This window comes from Lissotriton vulgaris, chromosome 11 (assembly GCF_964263255.1).
Source record: "Lissotriton vulgaris chromosome 11, aLisVul1.2, whole genome shotgun sequence".
NCBI classification, from domain to species: domain Eukaryota; kingdom Metazoa; phylum Chordata; class Amphibia; order Caudata; family Salamandridae; genus Lissotriton; species Lissotriton vulgaris.
In genome coordinates, this window is record NC_141699.1 from 731,608,901 (window position 1) to 731,635,089 (window position 26,189).

At 43.3% G+C, this 26,189-nt stretch overlaps 1 protein-coding gene across 1 annotated transcript in view; it reads left to right on the forward strand.

Moving 5' to 3' along the window:
• The window catches only part of LOC147683406 (uncharacterized), an 80,993-nt gene extending 72,702 nt beyond the window's left edge, over positions 1–8,291 (forward strand). The window contains exon 5 of the mRNA XM_086943846.1: positions 6,413–8,291. Coding sequence (XP_086799972.1) covers positions 6,413–7,362 — 950 coding nt within the window. The 3' untranslated portion in view covers positions 7,363–8,291. The remainder of the gene's footprint in view (positions 1–6,412) is intronic.
• Positions 8,292–26,189: the final 17,898 nt, after the last annotated feature.

Below are 26,189 nucleotides of genomic sequence, written 5' to 3' on the forward strand. Positions count from 1 at the left end.
CAGCTCCGCCTAGGTACCGGGAGCCGCCGAAGGACCCGGTTCCTGTGACCGCTCTGGCCGACATGGTTGTACACGTGGGTGTCTCTTCGGGTCACATGTTCAACTGGCGGCTGGGGACAAAACACCATTTTCCTTATTGGGCTGTCCCGGCGATGTCGTGGTGCTTGCCGGACTGTGTGACTCTCCTTTCTTGGATGGTACTACTGGTTATGAACTCTGGGAAGCTCCCGGGGTCAACGTCGACATTACCGGATCTCCGCTGTCTATACTCGGATGGGTTTGGATTGTTGTACTTTTCTGTGGCTACGCTCCGGCCTGACCCGCCCAGATCGTTTGGACCTTCCAGGCTGCTCTGTAAACCAATTGATAAGTGGACTTCTGGCGGTACCATTGCCAGACAGGGTCAGGGATGATGTGGTTCAGAGTCTATTGGCTTTATTGTAGACTGACGGTGCATTGGGTATGTTTGACCGGGATTTCATCGCTGTTGTGGCCGGGGCTTGATGTTCTTCCTTAATATCCTACTTCGTTTCTGGGATTTTCCTGGGTGTAGGGGTGAAGGGCGGGGTCGGGCGGCAAGACCGAGGGCCCTCCTCCGCTTATATTCTTTCTCTTTTTCTCTCTCTCTCTACATTTCGGGTCTCTAATAGGGCGACAGGCACGCTGCTGGGGGGGTAGGCCATGGCCTTCTGCGGGTGTGCAGGGTGGGGGGTAGGGGGGGTGGTGTTTATTCAGTATTTGTTTCTATGGCTCTTTAGTCTTTCTTCCCTTTTTAGTGTCGTCGTCGTTCATGGTCCCTGCAATATGTTCCGTTTTGAGGGGTGGGGTTTGGACTCGCTACGTACCGGGTTTGTGCCTGCCTTTCTCCTGCCTTGTCTATCTTACCCCTGATATTTCATTCGTATCTGAAATGTTTGTGGATATCCTGATTTGTGTGTAGTATTGTAGGACCGTGTACGACTGTGCGGCACCCCTTTTTAGTTCCTTATTTGAAAATGAACCTCTCAAATCCTGATTTCAAGTCTGTACCTCTGATTACAAGATATGTCCTGGTATTTTCTGACCCCGGCTTTCGAACTGCTATAACTTTCCATATTGCTTGCTGTACTCTTGCTCTGATTAGCGGCCGGCCGGGATGGTTGTAGGCCCATACTTGTAAATGCTTGTACTACTAATAAAGGTTCACAAAAAAAAAAAAAAGACTGAACATCTTGCACCACCATTTTGCGTGAACTTGGACTGTGAAATCATGAATTTCTCTTTTAGTTTCCCCTGTTTTGCTTCTAACTGGTCTCTACAGTATTTTGCATATTGCTAAATCTCATTAAGAGGCTTTGTCTGCCAACTGATCACATTCTGCTGTATCTGAGAGCAAATCTCTGGATACAAACCTAGAACAAAAGTTAAAAGGACCCACCCATATTCTCACAAATTCACATTCAATCCACTCTGTTCTCAATACACTTGCATCAACTGCTCAAAAATAGTATGCACTGACTCCTTCATCGCTTGTGTCATCCTGAATATCTTGGACCAATTCATCTCTTTTTGCTGGACCTTTGTTTTTGGATGTGCAATGACTGCATCATACTTGGCTTTTACTATAGGAGAAGGGCATTTTTTTGTGGTACCTTCGGGGGCTTTAATGATAGCCAGTCTACTACTTACTTATACTCATCCCACAAATCTTTCAGAACTTCCACTTCAAGCAACATGTCTAGATCTTCCTATAAAATCTTTGAAATGGTCACAATTTGGTCTACCCGGGTATACCATTTATTTGGGTTCTTTCTTATCTTTGGGAGACTGTGAAATGGAAAAGGTCTCGAGTCCATGGGACATGCACATATGCTCCTCCCTTCGTCCCTCTTAAGGGGTATTCTCTTGCTGCTGCCACAGTGTTATCACCTTTCTTGCCTCTTCCACCCCCCTTTTTTTCCTTTTTACCTTTGACCTCTCTTTCTTTGACCACAGCTATTTGACCTTTTCCAAATCACCCCATTCTCTGATAAACTCTACCAGCTCCTTAACATGGGTTTTCAGTCCCCTCAGCTTCATTGCCTTCATATTCTTATCACATATAGTCATTCTGAAATTCTTTCATAACTCTTTCCTTTGAGACAAATCAAATTCACAGTTATCTGCCAACCATGCCATTTTAGAATACACCTCACGTGCTACTCTGCCAGCTTCCATTCTCATGTACACTAATTCATTCTAACCATAGTGTCTCGGAAATGCGATTCCCAAGTTTCCCTTTGTGACCTGCCCAAACGTTTTTCAACTGCGTGACATATAATTTCTAAGGAATGATTCCCGTAGGTGGGAGGGAGGTTTCAGGAGCTACAGCTGCTGTAGCCCCTTCAGTGGTGGTAGGTAAATCAGTGGTTCCTCCTTCTAGAATCCTGGAGGGTAAGGGGATATTCGTGCCAACTGAGGTCTGCAGGATACTTGCAGTTACATGAACCTGTGGAGGGCTTGTAACCATGGGTGTGAGGAGAAGACTCATGCATGTCAAAGTCTGAAATTGATCGAGGTAACTGGCGTGTGTGGAATGCTTTGGAACACTGGGGTCTGGGGAGTGCTGGTGTCTGCGTAACTTGGGGCGTCACTCGCCTCTGCAGAGGAGCAGGTCGTTATTACTTCTTCTGGGGAATTCTGCAGTGTTTGCCCTATGTTTAAAACGGGAGTGGTACAGGAGGGTCTTGATCTTAACAGGCCATCTAGAAAAAGAACATCCTCATCATCATCCTCACTCTCAGCTCCTGCATCATTCTCGTGGTATTTTTTTGGGGTGGGGGGTTTCTCCTTTCCTGGGGCTTCACTTGCTATTGCATCTTATATCTTTGCACCAGGTCTTTTGCCTCTCATCATCTTGAAAACCTAACCATGTACAGATTTGTTTTAGGTTTGAATATTATATCTTTCATGGTTCTTCGTGTTCGCTAACTGTTCCCAAGGGATGAATGCCTCAGACTGTGTGGGTCTGGGTTGGGGCTTCATGTCATATATCCTCTTTCTCAGATTTTCAAGTTTTACTATGCTGAAAGTACCTGATAATGAAAATGTTAAGTCCCCATCTTTCTCTGTATACCAATGCCATTGTTTGAGCCATACACACGTATATAAAAAAAAAATTGCCACCACATACCAGCATTTGTACCCTCTGGTGGTAATTTCTTTACCTTGGTCAAGGATTTTGGAACTTTTAAGGAAATGATCCCCATGTTTCGTCAAGCATTACCAAACTCTCAAGTTGCTCCTATCCTCGTGCAAGCCTCTAATGCAATTTATCCAGTCACAACGCGGTTTCTATTATCTTTCCGCCAATCCCACCATGACCTGGACAAAGGTCAACCAATCACAGCGTGGCTCCGATACCAACCAACCAATCTCAAGAGAGGTACCTTCTGACACAATAAGCACACTGTACAGCAAAATTTCAATGAACATAATCAGTACATTTCTCTAAACTATTATTGTCTGCTTTCCTAAATAGAAAGGAAAATTACAGTTCAAAGATACGAAACAGATTTTGCTTTCACAGTACTCGTAATCTCCACTTACAGAAGCTCACTTCTAACTGATATGTTCATTCCAGTGCACTAATGAATGAACACGTGGCAATCCAAGTAAATACTTTCATACACTATGATATTATGTCCCTATCTTGATGTGACTGATAGATCTTCACAGAGCACACCTCAATCCTAGCAGACAATTCAACAAAACAACTAGATCTCGAGATGATGTACTTCGAAGAGTAATACCAATTTAAACCACAACTTTATATCTCAACTTTATTAAGCGTCTCAAACACAAGTAAAATCACACGTTTTTTCAAAAGACAAAGACAAAACATCACCAAGACAATATTCAGTGTCCCTAAAAGTCCACAAATCAAAGCCACTTTATACGTAAATTCAAAATCCGACCATTACGTGACACTGCACTCGCTCAACTACAAATCCCAACATGCACCACTTTGGTTCCTGTTCACACACCTTTACACATGCACAATGCTTTTCCTTACTGATACTCACAAAGTTCCTTTAGGTATCTCAAGACAGCTGCCACATCTCCTCCCGGTCAACAGGATTCGGGATGTAGTTTGGGGCAGAGTATATTTTAATTTCAGGGGTAAACCGTCTGAACCATGGAGATGCAGTTCTCAATTTCTGAAGATCAACTTACCTATACTGGTCCTATCAGTACCAGACAGGACCAGTCAAAATCATCAACTCTGCTACCAGATCTGACGGCGCCCAAGAACCATTCAATCATTCCCCCAAGTGAGCCTTGATGGATCGGGAGCGGAGTAGTCCCTAGATCGGCTCTGATAAAGGTAGCAATCTCAAAATACAGAAATGTAGAACACATTTGGTCCTACAGGAATGACAGGCAATGAAGACTCACCTTAAAGGCTTTATTTTAAGAATTGTAGTCGTAAAGGAATTAATTCAATGTAGTCAAAATTAATTCGTTTAGAGTACAAAGCTCAGTTAATGTACAGAATCAATCACAAAATCAATAATAAGTGATCCGCAAAATATGTATATAGATATATAAAAACGAAAGTATGTCTGTCTGTTTGTCCATTATGCATTACTACACCATTCATCCGATCGCCATGAAACTTTAGGAAGTTGTTGAGTACACTCCCGCAAAGGTTTCTGGCATAAATGTTTTTTAAATATCGGCCCCCCAGGGCCCTCATAATCTTTCAAATACTGATGTACGCACCAGACGGAAAAACAACAAATAGTGTATCCACAAGCACTCGAATAAATAAATAGAATTAAAACACCATTCATCCGATCGCCATGAAACTTTGGGAAGTTGCTGAGTACACTCCCTTGAAGGTTTCTGGCATAATTCTTTTTAAATATCGGCCCCCAGGGACCTCATAATCTTTCGAATACAGATGTACGCACCAGACGGAAAAACAACAAATCGTGTATCCACAAGCACTCGAATAAATAAATAGAATTAAAACACCATTCATCCGATCGCCATGAAAGTTTGGGAAGTTGTTGAGTACACTCTCGTGAGGGTTTCTGGCATAATTTGTTTTAAATATCAGCCCCCCAGGGCGCTCATAATCTTTTGAATACTAATGTACGCACAAGACGGAAAAACAAAAAAACGTGTATCCACAAGCACTCGAATAAATAAATAGAATTAAAACAGCATTCATCCGATCGCCAGGAAACTTTGGGAAGTTGTTGAGTATACTCCTGCGAAGGTTTCTGGCATAACATTTTTTAAATATCGGCCCCCCAGGGCCCTCATAATCTTCACAAAAAATCATGTATCCGCAAGCACTCTAATAAATAAATTGAATTAAAACGACACTTTGAAATGTTTTCCATATTAAAATGAATACGTTTCAATAAAAATGACACAATGCAAATTGAATGTTATCATAACGAGTTTCCTTGAATTTCCTTTCTTCGGAGATCGCAGCAACGTGCGACGGGTAAGCTAGTAGGGAATCAAAAAATGGGGAGAAATTCCAGCATAGAACTTGCCTTCTAACCTAAGGGGTAAGGACTTCCTTTTACATTAACAAATCACACTATATAGGATTCAGAACAAATGATTTCATACATCTACTACAGTAATGCATGCTTCACAGGTTCCTAAACAATCAAAATAAAGCAAAAAACAAACATTTGCAACTGAATGCATTCAACAAGATTCTTATAAGTCAACTACATAGACCTTTTCAAGGGCAGAGTCTGCACATTGAACAGAAAGTTACATTATATATGATTCTCCCTGGGACAGCTAGTTTTAACTTTGAATGTGTAGCCTTTGTTCAGATCACATTTTCATCATTACAAAGCATTCAAATATAGCAAAACAGTTATACCACAACAGGGTTATTAATACTTAAATTGTACCAGCATTTGCGGGGGATGGCAGTGCCAATCATTTTTGAGGATCAGACTTGTTTTTCGTCATTGGACTTTGATCCAAAGCAAGAGAAAGAAATGCAGAAACGGGAAAAAGAGAGAGGAAGACAAAGATAGGACACCCATGAGAAAAGGGGAAAGAAGGGTTCAAAAAGAACCCACAAGAGTAAGATAAAGGCCTAGAAATTGTAGGGTGGTGGAAGAAAGAAGCATGAGGTGGAATCAAAACTAGTCATTCTGGATATTTGGTAACCATTCATCAATTCTTTCTTTCGACAGCACTAACAGAGGGCTCCTGTGATAAACTTTGGGCTTCTGCACCTATTATTTGAGCAAATTAGGCACTAGCGGTTTGGTAAAGTGGGCTTGGGAAAGGCTTCTTCTGTTAATGGGAACTTGTTCTAGCAGAAAGATTATTGGATGCAGTGGCAAAAAAAGATCTTAACAGTTTTATATTAATTGCACAATAACATGTCTTCTTCCTTTCTACACAGGTGATAAAGGGGATTCAGGAAATGATGGAGCTCCAGGAGATGTGGGGCCACCAGGTCTACAGGGCGTCTGCCCACCCTGCACGGGTCAGAAAGGGGCTCCTGGTGCCACTGGACCCGCCGGAGCCCCCGGCACTCCCGGGAACAATGGACAGCCAGGTGTGAATGGCAGCAATGGAAGCAAGGGGGACAAAGGAGATGTTGGCTCACCCGGAGTAGGAGGACCACCAGGAGCCAAGGGAGACTTAGGGCCTCAGGGAATCTGCAACTGCGTCAATGGTGCCCCCGGGCCAGCAGGAGCAGTGGGTCCTCAGGGCCCTCAGGGGCCAGTGGGTGCAGTGGGTCCTAAAGGGAGTGCAGGGGCAAAAGGTGACCAGGGATTGCAGGGGGACAAAGGGAGCCAAGGGGAGCAGGGGTATCAGGGGATTCCAGGCCCTTGCACCGCACCTGTGCAGTCTTCCTTCTCTGCCATGCTCACCGTTTCCTACCCCAAATCCACCCTCCCTATCCCATTTACTAAGATTCTCCATAATCCTCAGAACCACTTTGACGCAGTGAACTCCATCTACATTGTCCCCACCAATGGCACCTATCTTCTGAGCTTCCAGCTCTCCGTCTATGGGAGGGTCCTTGTGGTCGGCCTGTTCAGGAACGGAAAGCTTGTTTCTAGAGCAGCCCAGGATGCCAACCGGGGGGTCTGCTCGCAGACTCTGGTGATGCGTCTCTCTGCCGGAGACACCATCTGGCTGCAGACTAAGAATGACCAAAGCAATGGGGTCTACTTTGATACGAACAGCGACAGCACCTTCACTGGGTACCTGATCTACCCTGACGCCTGCGATGGTTCGCTGACTCGCAGCTACGCACCTCCTTCAGTGCCCACCGGTTATCCAGGATTTGCAGGAGAACCAGAGAGCCTCTTTACCACTCCGCCACCATCACCTTCAGGCTAAGATGGCTTGCTTTGAATCCCTCCCCTACCGGCTGGATGTTTTAGTCGTTGTGTCCCTATACCACACTTTGTCTGTCTATGTGCACCTGTCACAGTTCATCCTGCTCTACACCACAACCACCGGAAACAGAGCCCATTAGGGTTACATCAGTTGCTACAACCCCTCCCATTGTGCCCAGTGATCATCACCCTTTTTGAGCTAATGGGCGTAGTGTAAACTTAGCGACAGGGTCCCAAATACTTGTCCAAAAAGCTGAAAAATGTCTCTAAAGTCTGGTTTGAATAATCTTTTTCTGCTGCCGCCCTCTCACCCCTCTCCGTAACAACGTTTGCACGCGACCTCCTGCCAGATGAAGCAGAGTTGAGATTGAGCAAGGGGGGCGGATGGGCTGGGGCCGCCGCCTGATCCTCCCTCCTATGATTGGACAGCCTGAAATAGATGCCCATGTCTGCTGAATAGAAGCTGTGAGTCTCTCAAACTTAGTAAAGCAGTCCATTACATCATGAAGAGATTTTGTGAGTGTCTCCTTCATAGCAAAGTTGTGAATACAGGCATGAAATGACTCAGAGAGGAAGGAGACTTTTGGGTGGTTGGAAGCAGAGATCCTCTTCCAGGTCAAAGTGCAAAGGTTGCGGTATGAGGCCTTCTAGTTTGATGCATTGATTGCCGAGCCCAGTTGATGGTACGATCAGGCTCTGTGAAAGGTGAAGAGGTCTCGTACAAAGACGGCACACACATAAACCAGGGTGCCGCATGCATCCTCTGGCCACAGGGACTATGACGGATATTTGCCCCCTGTGTGTGAATTGTATCATGAGGTGCACCCAGTTACGATCCCTTTTACCTCTTCCCACCTTTTCCTAATGGGGTCTGTTTTATTCATCCTTCTGCAGCATTCTTTCTCAATAAAAATGAATTTATAGAAAATATTTCTAAATGTGTTTTGGGCTGTGTTTTATTCAGTTTTTGATTTATTTCAAATGAGAAACAATTTCTAAAATAAATGATGTACAGAGAAACAAAATAAAAATAAGAAAATCTTTTTAAATTCAAGAACCATTTTATTGGGATTTATAAAGAAAGAAAACAAGGCAAATCAACAAATCAATCATAAGCTGGAGTGAATATCAATATCAGGGAGAAATATATATACAATCCAGAAATGGCTGTAACAAGGTTGAATCCAATGCACAAAGTTCCATAAAGTAAAAGAGAAACGCTAGAGTAAGCAAGGGAAGAAGGAGGGAGGGGAAGGTATAGAAATGCGGGCCGCCACTTCAGTATTCCTAGAATGGCATGCAGGGCACTTACATCCTATGTGGAATCTTTCACTTTGTTTCAAATGTACCGCAGAGAAAGAAAACAGACCTGATGCCCAAACCCCATTTCGATCGTCGGCAAACCCTTTGATTCACAGAGTTTGCAACAGCAAAAGGACTTTTTTGCATTACACAAAAAAAGCTTTTTTTAGGATGATTTCCAAATTTCAAATAGGAGGACGTGCGACAGGAGAATCTCTCTTATTTGCGATTTGGGAAAGGATTTATGGATGGTTTGTAACTGAAGTTGCAGTCATACACCATTAATTGGTTACCAATGCCCGGATACGGGTGGTAAGGAATCAAGGTGGCGGCCTCTGTAGTGCTGGCAGTGGCCCAAAGGACTGATAGTCCCGCTGTATCTCAAAAGTAAATCATGCTTATTAAAAGCAGCACCCATCCCCTTTATGGACATAGGCTGCGCTTTAAAAAATATAGGGGCAGATTTACAAGCCCCATGCGTCACTTTTGCGTCACTTTTAACATGAAAAAAGTGACGCAAAAGTGGCGCAAGGGGCTTGTATATAAGCCCCATAATTCCCATTTGAGGATGAAATGCACTGATGCAGACAGTTCATTTTTCGACTCACAAACACTGGGCAATTTGCGATGCAAACTGTTAGTACACTGGAAGCATTGCATATTGCATTCCCATTTGTAAACAAGTCATTGTGCAAACTTGGCATCCCTTGAAATAATACACCAGTCTGTAAGGGTAGCTAGCCATGTTCCATATCATTCCATTAGGTTTGGAATCTGAGGGGGAAAGACATGGCTTGGTAGTTCGGGCTGGACTGTTCCCATGAGGCACAGGGTCAAGGCTGATTTGCATATAGCCATTGTCTGGCCTAGGGTGGTGTGGAGTGCAAAAAACGATGGATTTAGGCCCAGATCTTTCTACTGGGGTGAATGTAAGACATTGTTCTGCATTCTGTCCATCAACTGTGTTTTTTGCAATTTTCACCCCGAGTGGGCTGGGTATGCTCAGACGTGAGTCCCAGGCTCTCCACATCACTGGAGTCAAGCTATCTAGGCTGAAGAAGGCTGATAGCCAGAAACCGGTCCTTGGATGCTTGATTCCGGTCTAGGAAAGAAATGGCTTGGTAGTTCGGGCTGGACTGTTCCCATGAGGCACAGGGTCAAGGCTGATTTGCATATAGCCATTGTCTGGCCTATGGTGGTGTGGAGTGCAAAAAAACGAAGGATTTAGGCCCAGATCTTTGTACTGGGGTGAATGTAAGACATTGTTCTGCATTCTGTTCATCAACTGTGTTTTTTGCAATTAAAAAATATAGGGGCATATTTACAAGCCCCATGCGTCACTTTTGCGTCAATTTTAACATGAAAAAAGTGACGCAAAAGTGGCGCAAGGGGCTTGTATATAAGCCCCATAATTCCCATTTGAGGATGAAATGCACTGATGCAGACAGTTCATTTTTCGACTCACAAACACTGGGCAATTTGCGATGCAACCTGTTAGTACACTGGAAGCATTGCATATTGCATTCCCATTTGTAAACAAGTCATTGTGCAAACTTGGCATCCCTTGAAATAATACACCAGTCTGTAAGGGTAGCTAGCCATGTTCCATATCATTCCATTAGGTTTGGAATCTGAGGGGGTGGTAAGCGACGGGAGGCAGGTAGACTGATCAATGCAAGCAGACCAGTCTTTGATGATCAGTCAACAAAAGTTGGATTTTTAAGGTAGTGTTGTTTAGCATTTTATTATGCATTATGCAATTCAGCAGAAAGGGAGTTCTAGTTTTGAGTCTCAGGAAAAGGTTCACAATCAAGGTGCAGGGCGAGGTAGGTTTGGGTCCCAGAGTAGGTTCTTAATTGTGGAGTGCAAATTGTAAGCAGGGTTTGTCCAGCAGCGAGGGAAGGGTTTCTCAGGATCTGTTGAATAAAATGGGAATCTCTCTTGCCCTGGGAGTTGGAGCATACCGGAAAATGCCATCAGTCGTCCTGAATGTCCAGTTTGGTGTTGTATCCAGAATTTCAGCGCAAACATCAACACCAGAAGCCTATGTTTTGCAGGTGGTGAAAGAAGTGTACAGCATTACATTTTCAACTCTTCAGCTGTTTCTCAGACTCTGGAACTATTCCTATCCCCTGGCCTCATTCCTGACTGGAGAGACCAGCCATATTCAAAGCTGTTCCAGCCTTATTGCAAAAGTGAGCAATGATGACAGTACAGTGGGGACAGAAGAGATCTGAAACTTCATTTTATTCTGGTACCCACAGGGGATTCTGGCTTTCAAGAAAACATGGGGCTTATTTACAAGCCTCTTGCGCAGCAGGTGCGTCACTTTTTGTGACGCACCTGCGGCGCAACCTGCTGCTGCATATGTGCAAGAAAAGGTAAAGCCACCCTGCGTGGCTATTTGTGTCCTTGTAAACATGGCCCCTTTACACGCAACACTTTGCATTAAAGGGACGTGCTATGGGTGTTGCTGTGGGTGTTCCCATGCACACCCATGGCTTCTGCCACATTTCCAGATTCACGAGAATCATAAACCTGGAAATGCATCTGAATGCTATGTCTCCCCAGGGAAAGCGTAGGGAGGCACAATAAGGATAAATGTTTTCATTTCTCCTCGTTTTTTTCCTCTTTCTATGCATGCTGCATTCTGCAGCACACATAGAACGAGGAAATCACCTGTTGTGATTGTTTATTTGCAGGAATGTGTCCCTTCCTGCACTTAAACAATCATTGAAAAAAATTACGTTTTTCAACTTCTATGTGTGCTGCATTAAGCAGCACACATAGAAGTTTCAAAACGCCATTTCAGATTGTTCATGTGCAGGGACACCTTCCTGCACATAAACAATCATCCCTGTGAAGCAGACACCCTTGCACCATGGTGCAATGGTGCCTGCATCTGCGCATGGCAGCTAATTGTGCAACAGCGCGGGGGAGAGCAGAGGGATCCGTCATTTATTTGAAAGGTTTTATATAGCGCTGGTTAGACCCGAGGGTATCAGAGCACTTTACATGAACAAGGAAATTGAGGAAGACAGTTGCGCAGGATAACACATAAAGCAAGCAAATACATCACAAAATAAAGTTATAAGTGGGCAAAAATTATTTTGGCGATTTTTCAGGGAAATAAAAACATACTGGTACACTTCAAATATTAAGAAAAGGGGGATTAGGAATACCCGGTGGTTAGAGGTTAATGCACATAACAATAATATACATGGTAGTAGCAATTAACGTCAGAGAAGAGAGGGTAATATGTGAAGATGGAGAGTGAAGAGAGGATTAGGAAAAGAAACTGAAGATAACCGCAGCAGGGTAAATAGAATGTATGGTCAAAGGAGAGATTAAGGATGCAGTATAAGTTGAGAGGTGATGTTTTAGATCTTTTTTAAAGTTGAGGTAGGAGGGGTTACAGGGCAGGTCGAGTGGGAGGGCATTCCAGATGTTCCAGGCGTTCCCGGAGAAGGAGCGAGATTGGGTGGATTTCTTTTATAGATGTGGGGGGATGAGGAGGAGCAGATTGGTGCTTCTCATCAGTCTGGTACAGCCCGCCTTATTGAGTTTGTTTGTTAGGTATAGTGGGGTTTGTTGGTGAAGAGCTTTGTACGTGATGCAGGCAGTCTTATAAAAGCATCTTCCTTCAATTTGGAGCCAATTTAGGGCTTTAAGGGCAGGGGAGATGTGGTCAGATCATTTACAATCCGTGATGAGTCTTGCCGCCAAGTTAAGTACAGCTCTAAGTGGAGCTAGTTGAACTTTGGGGGTTCCTGTGGGGATAGCATTGCCAAAGTCCAATTTCGACTAGAGACTGGACCACCGATTTGAAGTCATCAGAAGGAATGAAGGGTTTGATTTTCTCAAGGTGACGGAGAGTGAAGAGTGCTCCTTTTGCGGAGGTTTTTATGTGGTCTTTAAAGTCCATGTTTTTGTCAAGGGTGAAATCTAGGGATGTCGCCGAGTAATATAGTGAGAGTGTGAAATTGAGGGCATTTATGTCCGTGATCCAGCCTTGGATGGGGAGCCGATTATTTTTTGGAGAGAAGAGAATAATTTCAGTTTTTTAGGGTTCAGTTTAAGATGGTTGGAGTAGAACCAGGATTGGATCTTACTCAGGGTATTGTTTAAATGTAGAATATCAGAGTGGGATTTAATTTTGTAGTAGAGTTGGGTGTTGTCAATATAGAGGTGATAGTTGATTCCAGCTTGTTTCAGAATGAGGGTAAGGGGTTCCATGAAGAGGTTAAAGAGAGAGGGGGAGAGGATAAAGCCCTGGGGTATGCTCAGGGAGACGGGTGTAAGGTTAGAGAGGCAAGTTTTGATTTTAATTTGTTGAGTTCTGTGTTGGAGAAAAGAGGTGAACCACTTGAGGACCACACCATTAAGGCCAAAGAGAGTTTGAAGCAAACAAACGCTGCGCACCGCCAGCCAAATGGCTAGCAGCACTGCGCTGTGTTAATTCCTTGTAAATTTGGCCCTATATTTTTACTGGCATCTCTTACATTTTATGACATAGTACATAACGGGGTATTCTGATTAATCATTGACCCCAGGGTGACCAAACTGGATGTTGAGAGGATGCCTTGAGCTGGCTAGACATTCTCAATTCCTGTCTGGCTCTACACTGTTTTCTTCCCAACCTTTCCCAATGTCAGCTTGTTCCACAGCATCTTCAGAATTGCACATTTCTGTACCAAAATGGATGTGATGTTTTTGCTTGTGGACCTATCTTAATGTTCAGGTTGTCTCTGTCCTCCGCAATGTCTCTTCATCATGCCACAGTACCCCTATGGTTGAAGGTTAGGAAGCACATGACCTTTTTAATCTTCACCGTTCCTTGGGCTCTTCTACACCTTTGACCACTTGTTACAGGTCTCCTTCTATACTCGAGCCTTTGGAATTTACCTTTAGTCTCAAAGCCTTTCAAGTCCTCCATTTTGATCTAATCGTTATCTATATCTAACATTTTTTACCATGGATTCTGCCTTTCTTGTAGAAATTCCCCTAGCTTCTTGCGCTGGTGACTTTTGTGTAGAGACCCCTGTTAATTATGACTCTTGAGGATGGGGTAGTGCTATGGCCTCATCCTGAATTCCCTTCTATGGTTGCTACTGAGGCTCACAGGGATTGAGGGAATATTTTACCTGTGTTCCCCTTCTTTTTCGGAGGATTTAATTCTGGATTTGGATAGTAAGAAGGTATTCCTAGTTTATCTGGACTGTTCTAGGCCCTTTCACACTTACAGTTATCTCTATGTTACTCTTAGAGTAAAGGGGTAAGGGTCAAACCAACTTCTGTAAGGATCAGCCATTGGATACGATTTACTGTTGAATTCTTGCATACTCCTCGGCTGGGAGTCCTCTTCCTGAGGGCATTCAGGGTAGGTCCACTTGGAGGTTGGCTGCTTTCGGGTGGGATCGGGGACTTTCTTTGCCTGAAATGTGTAGGTCAGCATCTTGGGATTTGTCTTGTATCTCTGTACAAAATTACTGTCATGCTGGTATAGATATGGTCTTCATTTGTACAGGGGTACTTAGTTTCAACCTGTTTTTAATTTGTTCTGTTTTTAGTCACTACAAATATTACTGGGCGTTGCAGCATTAGCGAGTCATTGGTGTGTTTTCTTTGTTTTCAAAGGCCTGTTTTTGCTTTGGTACAGCTCACAAGTAACGAGTGAGACACATATATGGGATGAGGGATATCAATTACTTAGCGGTAATCTTCATCACTCATCATCCTACTCATCCTCATCACCATTATTATGACCCTCTCTTTAATTATCCAGCCATCGATGTTGGTTGGATAGGTCTGGAAGAATGTTGGGGAAGCTAGCCTATTGTGATCCTGAACTGCATAGGTGGGCCAGTGCTTTCCAGCATGCTCCCGAGTGTCCTCCCGTCATGAGGTAGGAATACCGTGTAAGTGATGAGTTTGTGATGTAATGTTGCAGACAGTATTACATTATTTTGGTAATCTCCTGAGTTGGATCCTACAGAATTTTTTAAGGAATTGAGCATGCTACGCTAAATGAGGAGTGCAGAAAGAACAATTGATGGACAGAATGCAGAGCGAATGATGGATTAAACCCAGATCCTTGTGACTGGGGGTGAATGTTTGCATTGTCCAGCATTCCGTCCATCAATTGTTTCTTTTGCATATGTCACGGTAAATGAGGAGAGCAGACTTTCTGTACAGTGAGAAGAGTACTCTGTCGCAGTGGCAGCTGGTGACTTTTGAAAGTGGTGAACGTAAAAGTTCTTTCCAACTTTCACAGAACGAGCAAGGCAGTCACACGGTCCCAAGGTCTGAACGGCACAATGTAAATGCAGAAATCCTGGGAGAAATTCTGTCTTCCTCGCTTGACCAAACTGTGCGATCTTAGGCAAATATTTTATTTAACCCTGCCTCCTTATAATACACAGGTTCAGGATGTGCTCTGTAGAAAGACATCTTATGTTTGATTTCATCAAAAATAATGTTGCTTCATGTTAATGTTGCATCATGTAGCATTAGAAACTAGGCTACATATAGGGTGAACATGACAAATGACTAATAGCATTGTCACTAGGGTAGGGACACAGAAATGTTTCTAAATTCATGTTTAAACAAATCATATTTAAAAGACAGAGCAGGCACACATACTTTCATACACACGCTACACAGTCACACACATCAGCGCCAGTCAGCACTTATTATTGTGTTTTGAGGCAGTTAACACCAGGGGTAAAACTGCTGTGCTAATCACTATGAGTCACAGAGCAGTGTCACCCCTGGCATTGAGCTCCATGCAGCAGTCATAAAGGGGAAGGGAATTTGAGGTGCAGAATATTGGTCACTGCAGAAATGCCGGAAGTTCAGAGCAGCAGTAAACCCTCATGAGCCCCTCGCAGGTCCAGTAAGTGCGATGTACAGATTTAAGGGAGGACACAACACCTATATGTAGCCTACGAATGTCACCCCTCTCAGCTCAACTAAGCCAGCTCTCTGTGATCACTCAGCCGTGGCTGCTCTGTCGCCTTTGAGACGGCGTACACCTTCCACTGCACTCTAAATCAGCTCCTTAGATATTGCCTTTAGATTCTTGCCTCTCCAGAAGCAGGGGACAGGAACAATCAAAGCTTAGACTAGGCAGTGGATGAGGTATGGATTTGAAACTCAGATATGGCATGGCACAGCATGCAACTCAATGATCATGCCAAGTTGGATGTCACTTATAAAAGAAGTTGGTCTCTCATTAAAAAGGTCAAATAAAGAATACAAAATAAGGCATACAAACGAAAAACAGAAGATCCTAACAACTTCTAAGGCAAAGCTGTGACCCGAAAAACTACTACAATGTTCATAAGCTAGAATACAAATAAGCTGTTATCCTGTGGGTGGTCCTTTGACCAGGTTCCATATGTTGAATTTCAGGCGCCAAGGATCCAAGTTGTTTGATACTTTACTATTTTAATTGTTTAATAAATGAAGTCAATTAGAGGTATGAGACAAGAAGATATAAATTTTTTGGAAATGGACACATCCTGATTGCTGGTTTGCGGCTTCCAGTCCCGTCCCGCTCTCAAGAAATCAGAGCCGCGTAGTAGCCCTGCAGGCGCCTTGTGGCTTTGCGACTGCCTCGGTATTCGCGGCCCCTATTCAAAAATATCTTCCCTCTTGCCGAGGCTTCTCTCATCCTGTGCCCACCGCTTGCTGCCAACATTGCCGCTGGACTAGCCTTGGGTTTGAAGCACCGGTTACCTCCGCCCTCATTGTGCCTGGCTGGCCCTACACAGCAAATTGGACTGCTCTGGCGCCCTCCTCCATATTGTTGTTTTTGTGCAAGCATCAGGCCCGGCTTTGGCGTCCTTTCTTTGGCTCAGCTGAAGTCAAGTCAATAAAAACTTTATTCGGCCACATTTTGGCCATAAAAGCACATTTACACAGGGACTAACAAATACATATAGATTATGAAAAGCTACTGTACATGTGCAGTTGTCAATACTCAGCTCATTTTCTTCTCATACAGTCCAGCTTGCCCCATGGTTACAAAAGCATAAATCAAGGTGGAGATCTGTGTGGCCAGGGGAGAACACCGCACAAACCATTCAACATTGGGAGAGAGGTGAGAGGGGAGTGAGAGAAGAGAGAGGAGGAGTGTGTTGGCTCATGTCTTGTTGGTTGTCATAATTTGGACTAAGTGCATTGGCATTTTATGAACAGAAGATCAGCACTGGTTCTCTAGGGTGCTCTGTCCCGAGGGTGGAGCCATTAGCGCGCCAAAGTGGCCCAGCTAGATCTGTGGTTACATATGCAAACAGTTCCAGAGTATAATATCCACAGCGCTGTTCTGTGAATTTAGGATGACTGCCGGGAGACTATGCTCAGGCAGACTGAGCCTTATGAAAGCCTGTAAAAAAATAAAATCCAATCCACTCAGAAATAAGGCTGCACGTTCAAATTTAAAGAAACGTTCGAACTCCATCTTCTCCTTCTTTCAAAAAGCGAATGGCCAACATGTTGCTAAGTGTGATGACCCGTCTCCTAGTATGGAGGCCCTTACTGATCCTGGAGCAGCAGGGTCACATTCAAACTCGGTGTCTGGGGAGTCCAATAATCCTTACATTGAAGATTTTCCTTTATAGGATGTAGACATTAACTTGAGAAAGCCGTACTCCAATGGCCAGCGGCTCCCCTAGGAGGTCTTTGGTTTAAAGCTATCCAGTAGCACTCTGTCAGAACAGTCATCAGTAGTACTATGGACTTCTGTGACACACGACTTAGAAATGCTTGGGAACTTATCCTGCGAACTTCCTGGTCAAATTGTGAAAATCTCTGAGTCTCTTAGGTGTATGCAAAGAATCATGTTGTCTGTCTTAGCACTCCTAGAAAAATCTGTGAATAAGTCGGAGCACATCCAATATATCTTTCCGGTCACTGTGAAAAGTGATGATGGGTTCAAAGGAGGAGGGGGTGCGTCTCAATAAGGTACTTCAAGCAGCAACAAATGAGGCTTGTGGAAAGCTGGGTCTCATGGATTGTTGGGGCCCCTAAGTGCTAGGAGACTGACAGCACGCTCCAATCACCCCATACTCTTTACCGGGTAACACAAGCTGGTAAACCCCAAGTTATGTTGGTGGCGGTTTCCAATAAGAAGCTACACAACGTATAGTCCCACCCTTTCTTAAAATAAAATTTGACTCAGGTTCCCCAAGCCTTGCATCTCCCAGCTCATTGGTAAAGACCTCTTGTCCCAGGTTTGAGGCTTTTCCTATTTTCAGACCTCATGACCGGAGTACAACACGCTTGGCCGTCCCTGTGGAATCTGTTTAATCTAAAGGAAAAACCAAAGTAAAGAAACAGAGCCGGCAAAAAAAAATAACAAACAAAAAAAGAACAAACCGAGATTCTCTAAGAAAAAATAAGTCAAATTTCACTTTCAAGAATCGGGCAACACCGGAGCCTCCACTCCTAAGGCCTCAGTGGGGATTTCAACTAATTCCTATTGTAGCATGAGCCTCCCTGGAGCTCAGCTGTAAAGATGGATTATTGCTCCATAATAAACCCTCTGGCGGATAGAGAGATAGAATTACCCAGAGCTAAACTAGATTCCACAGAACAGGTGGCTAAGGACCTAAACTCCAGGGCTGAACCTTTTTTGTGTCGTGCAAAAGGTGAAAGCATTCTCCCACTCTCCCATGTCCCTTTTAGGTTAGATTTTGTGGCCTTATTTGATTCAAATTTAACAATGAACTGTTCATTTCTATTAACCTGTTTTGCAGAGATTGAAAAGCTGAAGACTATACAAAGCAATGACATCTCTCTTGTATCCTTGATGCACTGTCGTGCAGCGCTGAAAACAAGGGTTTAGTTCCATTCCAAAATTCTTCTAAATCTGATTCTCCTAAATAGTGAATTCCTCCAATGGGATGTATGACGTTACAACGCATGCTTTTACCACGCATGCCTTTACAACGCGGTTTTTACAACGCATGCCTTTACAAGGCATATTGCTTTGGGGCGCTGGATAGTGAATAGTTTAATTTACTATTCCAACTCCAGTCCCCGTGGATAGTAGGGAAGGTGTTGGATAGTAAATTAAACCTATTCCCTATCCTAGAGCGCCCCCCAGCGCAATGCGTTGTAATGGTTTGCATTGTAAAAGTTGCGTCGTAAAGGCACTGCGTGGTAAAAGTTGTGTTGTAAAGGATGTTTCCCCTCCAATGTAAAGGCATTGATGTAGTCCCTGTCCTTGGGGAAAATATAATACCCACTCGGCACCATGTCACCCAGAAACCTTCAATTTATGAGTATTATTGGATGCCCTTAAATGAGCTAACGGCTGATGACTTTAAAAGCCTGCATGTCTCTGTAGTGAATGGAGGGAGATCAGTAAGACATTGTGCGAGTCTAGTGTGCCCGTAATCCCTACCACCCCAGTAGAGGATGAGTGCATGAAATGTAATTGACTAGCTGGTACACTTAATTGTGCACCTATTATTAGCAATAACATAAAAGTGGTTTCCTGGATAAAGACTGTCTGCTGAATACTCCTGGGAAAAAAGGAACTCCCAAAAAGCTTAAAAACAAATATGATCTGCATCCAGGAAATGTGGTGCTGGGCAGATTTTTTGTGTGATGGCTATTTTGTCACGCTCTCCTTTCCAAGAAAGGGCATAGCCATTCTGTTGAGGAATTATTTTAATTGGGAATATAATAGTTTTTCAAGTTATAAAGATGGTTCCAATTGTAGATGAGAGTGTGAGAGAACCACTGTTAGTGGTGAATGCATATATTCTCAAGATAAAAGTTATAGCAATATGCTTTTTGATATTTTCTCCTTCTTATCAAAAATTGTGAACTATGAGGGGAAACATCAAGGGGCATATTATCAAGGGCCTGATCTCCGCTTTTTTGGCTTTAAAAGCCAAAAAAGCAGACATAATGTTTTTGCCCTATTACCAAGAGGGTGATAACATGCATTAGCGCATGTTAGCAGCCTTTTACCCAACGCTTCCCTATGCATCTCTAATGAGATGCAAAGTGGGCTTCACTGGGCAGAACAACCTTGTAATTATCTCTGATGTGCACATCGCAATATTTACAAGGAGGCCCAGGCATCTTTGCAGACGTTAGTTTTTGGCGAAAACCGCAAATTTTCGCCAAAAACTAACGTCTGCAAAAATGCTGACTTACCTATACTTTATATTGGAGGTGGATTATGCTGATACGATCACAGGGTTGTATCAGCCTTGGAAAACCAGCGATGTTCCATGGAAACCAAGCTATCGCTGGAATAATTATCGCCATTGCGCTATGCGTTGTTAATACAGCGCTAGCATGGCGAAAATTATCAGCGATAGCCGGCGATAACAATTCTCACGCTAAGAACAGCCAGCGATAATTATCGCTGACCGTTGATAAAATGCCCCCAAGTTATGTTGGTTGAAGACTGCAAATATATATATATATATATATATGTTTCACTTACCTTATATATACTTACCTTGCATTGTAAAAGCGTGTGTGGTAAAGGTATACGCGTGGTAAAATATTGTGTTGCTAAGGCAATGAGAGGGAAAGGCATTGCTTGGTAATGGATGTTTGGTGAAAGCATGTGGCATGTGTTGTAAATGAATGTGTGGTTCTGTCACTCAACCCATACTACACACATGCACCCTGCCACTCTGCATCAAAGGGGACCCTTTGGAAACTGTGGATGTTAAAGCTCTCTGGCTGCTTCATAGCAAATAAGTACATGTGCCCAGAAACAAAGAAATCTCTGCAACTTCTTTCGAAACCTACAGAAATATTCCAGTCCTTGCTAAACAGGCATGGATGATGATTTTGGTGTAGGCGCAGTGGGCCGATATGGTTGTTTGAGTCTGTCCTCCACTGACCCCAGCAAGAACGTCAGAGGAATTAGTTGCCGTATTAGCATTGGGTTGATACCCTAGAACCCCTCTATAATATTATATCTGTATCACAGGAATGCCTGCAGCTCTGGGAGCAAACATGGAAGCTCAAAGGTCCTAAGGAAGTGTTGCATCAACTGTTCTCAGGAACCAAGAGCTCATCACCCAAAAAGGAGCTTTATCACAACTCACACGAATATGAATGTTACAGGTTATTACAAAGGAAATTAGACAGTTACTATTTCTTGAGTGTTAAGGGTCACTAGACCATCGTAGATCCAATTATTAATATAGGAATGGAGCAAAGAAATTCAGAAAGATACCTTTAATTTAAAAATGTTCAAAAGTCGGTGTTTCAGGAGGCCACTACTGTTACAATATGGATGAGCTCGCCACAAGGGCATCTAAGATGTAAAGGCCTGAAGGGTTTTTCATATTAAAGTTTTTTTGCAATTAATCAACATTAACACACAGAAACACAAATGTTAATTGAAGAAGAGAAATTTAGGCAATTCACTTTTAGATTGACTGCACCCAGGGCCACTGGAATTATGCGGCAGCACAGAGTCAAATTATGCTGCAGTGGTGAGTAAATCATGCGGCAAGAAAAGGCAAATTACGCAGCATAATACGGTACATTTTGTAATAGTGTTATTTCACTATTTCATCATTTTTAAACTTGGTAACACTATCTGGGTATTAGCTGTAATTTATAAATACCAGTTTAACACCCAAATATAGCAATAAGCAATATAAAGGTGACCAGTCCAGCTCTGCCAAGGGCCTTCCACTGCACTTAAACACGTGTCGCGGCAGATGATGGATTGTGCTGGCAAATGTGGCAAATCTATACCTATGCAAAAAATTGCAGCGGCCACACAATTGCATAATTCCTCTGGCCCTACATATAGCTAATGTAGGGCCCATTTTTAAAATGCTAAAGTTAGTTGCTATCTTGCTTTGTGACACGCCAACATTTTATATTAAAAGAAGCTGAAGTCCTAATTATCTAATGACATTTTCTTTTGCTTTCTTTCTTATGCAAAATGTTTTCTTTTCACCGTGATAATCATGAGATGTTATAACTGGTTGCATAGTCATGAAGACACCTGCAGAGTACAGGCTGGTCACTGTAACTCATGTTGTTACAGATAATGTAAGTTGAGGGAAGCTGAGAAAAGCTGTAGTGGGGAAGGTCCTGAGAAGCTACCGAGCACCAGATTGTATCATTTCACTTTAACCTGATTAGATTTTTTGGATGGAACCAGTGCATAGGCATAGCAAATGTTAGAATTGCGTGATTTAAATTGGTGCAGAGTAGATTATGAGGCAGTCTTTTTTAAATACAGCTTAGAGCAGATCAGGAGAATTAGGGTATTCTATAGGATAATTGACTTTCTAAACCTTTCCCCTGAGATGACTTTATGATAGTTCGTTCTCTTTATTTCATAACTTTTATTTGCTATGAACTTCATATTAATTAATGAGTTCATGTATCGATTATTGAGCAATACCTACTTAATGATTTTGTCTCCTCGGAAAACCTTAAAACTTTAATGAACCTTAATGGTTTGAAAACTGAATAATTCTCTGTCATCCTTGTGGATCCAATGTACTTCACGTTATTTAAATGTAGTGGTTTGTTGAACATCCGCAATTTTTTATTTTGATTCATCGGATAGCGCTTTATGGGCCCTGAAATCTGCACAAGGTAAAGCTATCACAGGCCAATATCTCAATGTTTGGTCGAATTTTTCCAGTGATGAGGGATTTAATGGCCCAACTACCTTCACCTGGAACGCACTGTGGTCTGTTTTAGGATTAGAGTGAGTAAAACGTCAAATTCCCATAGTTCTGAACCATGCACTAGGAATCAAATTTTTTATTCGTATCAGGAGAGCAAAATCAGGCAATGGATCAGTAGGCTTTATGGCTAATGGTGTGTGAATTCCTCTGTTCCTCTCAGTTATAGGGAAAGGTGATACTGGTATCAGGGATAAACTGATGACCCTGGGCGTGTCAGCGGTTAATGTTGAGTAGCTGTCGTTTTACAAGATAGCTAACTCTTAGAAATAACATAGACCATATTTACAGATAGGTAAAATCTAGAATAGTAAAAATTGAAGCAGACACTAAAACAATCTTGGGCCAAAATTTGACTCCAAATGTATTTATGCTATTTACAAAGTAAGGATCTATAACATATTGACCATGAAAGTCTACATACGTGTGTGGGCTGGAGTTCGTGAGTCTGTTCTCGCCACCACTTTCTGTGGTTATTCTTGATGGTGGACTCCCCTTCCCCAGGAGAGTAAAGAGCCCTTGTTTATCCAAAGTGAGAGACTTAGGGCCTGAGGCCCTGTGTGGCACCAGTACTAAATTACAGCACCCACTAGGAATGCTGACATTTAGCATCCAAAGAGAGAAGGCCTCAAAAAGGCGGGCATGCATCATGGATTTTTGGATTCTGCACTTCAGAAGTCAGTAATTACATAGCACAAGATGGCATTCAACATATTTACAGTAGAAGACAGGTAAAATATAGCTGACACTCTGCAACTAGTCTAGTCTTTTTCTGCAGATATACTCAGGAGAAGTTCATAGTTATGCTGGAAGCCAGAGAAAAGTGCAGCGGGTGCAAGTCCAGGGGACAGTCATGGATCCCACTTCAGCCAAAGTTCCTTGTACCTCGCCCGTTAATTCTGCTGCTGCATCCATGTTTGAATTGCTGCAAAGTAAATGTCTTAAACTGGGAACGTTAAGAGAAAAAACATGGCGGCATCTTTACAAGAAATTTACGCATCTGTATAGATCCGTCAGTTTCCCGGCGCCTGCATGCGGAATCCTTGTGGCACCACGGATGGGCCGTATTTACAATATGGTGCACCATGGCACAAGGATTGACAGATGCGTCAGAAATTTTAACGCATCTGTCGGCGCATAAGTCACGCAGTGCTAGAGTTGTGTCGCAAGCATGATGCAACTCCAGCAATGTATGGAGAGGCCTTTTCCTAATACACTGAGTTACTCCTTATGCGTGCTTGAAGCAGGCATAGGGTTTTGATGCAGTGGCATCCTAGAAGTGGCGCCGTGAAATCTTGTAGATTTCCCAGCGTCACTTCGAGGCTTTCCCGCGTGGGAACGCCCACCCTGCATACATTATACCTAATGCAGGTATAATGTGGCGCAGGGTTTTACAACGTGACGCATCTCCCTAGATGTGTCATGTTGTAAATGTGCCGCAATGAGGCGCATTGTTTATGCCACCGCTGCATCACGAAGGTGACTCAACGGCGGCAAAAGGGGTTTGTAAATCTGCCACATGGTACTTAATAAGTTCAGAGAGGTAAAAAAAAAAGAAAAGTCCAGGCCTGTGAGCTGACCGATAAGCAAGATGAATAAGGACTGGCATTAAAGTGAATATGAGAGAGAGCAGTGAAGGAGAGGGTTAGGATCCTAGGATATGAAAAGCTTGCAGATGATTTAAAAGATGTTTTTGGAAGCAGCAATTCCAACTCCAGCCTCTATGGTAGCACTTCTTGTTGTCCACTCTACCCTTCCTTGCCTGAATAGCGGCACGGGGTTGCTGTTAACTACACCATTGCATCAGATGTGTTAGTATGGCTACCTGGGTTTGAACTAGCTTGCATCATACAGAAAGTGAGTAGCTGCTTTATTGAGTAGCCTTACTCTTGGGGAGAAAGCTGTTTTAGAACTGATTAAAAGTGATTCTGACTTCGCGAAATATGAATTTATGAAGAATGTGTTGATTATAACCAGCCTGAGAATCGAGGCGGCTAATTTTCGATGTTCGATGAAGAAATGTTGCCTGGCTGACTATCCAGCTCTTAGACGATTGGTCTATGGAGCTGGTGAACCTTTTGGCTGGCCCGCAGATAACTGACCCCAACCACTTGATATATCAGCAGATACCTCAGTAGCCAACAGCATAAGTCGCAAGAGGTAGACATCTGTACCGGAGTAAGCCAGGCAAGATCAAAGTGCAAATGGAATGGTTTCTTACCAGAGTCAAACTGGCCTTTTGAGAAATTTGGAAATGCCTGCAGGGCTGGTCTCACAGCTCAGAATATGGGCTGTTTTTTGGCTATATATGTGCCTGTTTTATGGTCTGGTATGCCAGACATTACTGTTGGTTTTTCTGATATCACCACAAACATGGTCTGCAGCAAGCACAAATACATGCAGTCTCCCATACCTTGCAAATATACTAATAATAATAATAATAATAATAATAATATTAATAATAACAATAATTAGAGACATTTATAGAGCGCGCAGCTACCTCAACTAAGGTGTCCTGGTGCTAACACAGATAACATCGTAGCAGTGCCATCGGACAACTAATCTCTGCGGGTAAACAGCCAGGTCACGGATGCCAATTTGCTTAAGCCGATCAAGCAGGATGGAATGGGACACCATCTCAAATGCTGCCGACAGGTCAAGCAGTACCAGCATGGACGCTGCACCCTCATCCACTGTCCATCGAATGGCATCAGCAATCTCAATCAAAGCCGACTCGGTACTGAAAACACCCATACAGATTGTCTTTACAAGTTTAAACCTGTACTGGTTTGCAAATGAGAGCCACTTTTTTTGCTATCTGATTCACTAATGAGGGACTTTTAATATGATGCCAGGGCCTTTTATTTGTCCCAATGCCACCCTGCTTCTTTCATTAGAGCTGAAAACAAATCAAGAACAAGAATTCCAGGTCCTCCTCAGAAAAAGTTGCTTTGCATACTGTAAGTAGGAACTCACAAAGAATGATAGCCCCAAGCCCACATTGACTCAGAGTCCTCAGAATTCAGATCTGATTGGCTCTCAGATTACCAATATTGGATGGTCTCAGAAGGAGGTTTCCTCTGACGTATCACTTCCAATGACAGCACTGATGAGAACTGTGGCAAAAGGTACGTCAGCCAGCGTACCAGTGCACAGACCAGTGCTACCTCTTTTCATTGAGGAGGAGCCTGAGCGCCTTGAGGAGACCAGGTGCTTCAGTCAGGAAGCTTTCCACAGCTGCATGCTTTGATGGCTGTTGGACTTAGGGACATTTTGGTTCTGCACAGGCAGAGTGTGCTACCCTAGAGGAACTGGATGCAAGGGGAGAGAAACCTCTTGACACTTCAGGAATGCATGGGCAAATGGGTTACTTTATAGTGAAGGCCTCTGATCCTGCTCTGGTGCTAGCTGGAGGCTGCTGATCCCCCCACATGCACAGTGCAGGATTGCCATTCCCTAGTCCAGAAACTCTGTGTCACCTGTTCCTGATATAATTGGCTCTTGCTTACATGGTATGTTGTTATGTTCAGTATGCCTGTGCCATTGTATTCTGGGTGGTGTTCTGCATTATTAGGTAACATTAAAGCACCCCATAAGAAAACTCAATTCTGTTGGAGTTTGGGGTACACTCACAATACCATAATTGATCACCTTTCCCATGCCCATACTGTGGCATAACAGATGATCTGTGGCAGTTTATCAATTTTTGGATGTAAGGAAATACCACTTTTGGTATGGTCGCCTCCACGTTTTTGGGCTCATTTGCTGGTTTTTCGACTCTGAGAGTGAAACGAGGCCTGCTAACAGACCTAAATGACAGTTCTCTGAC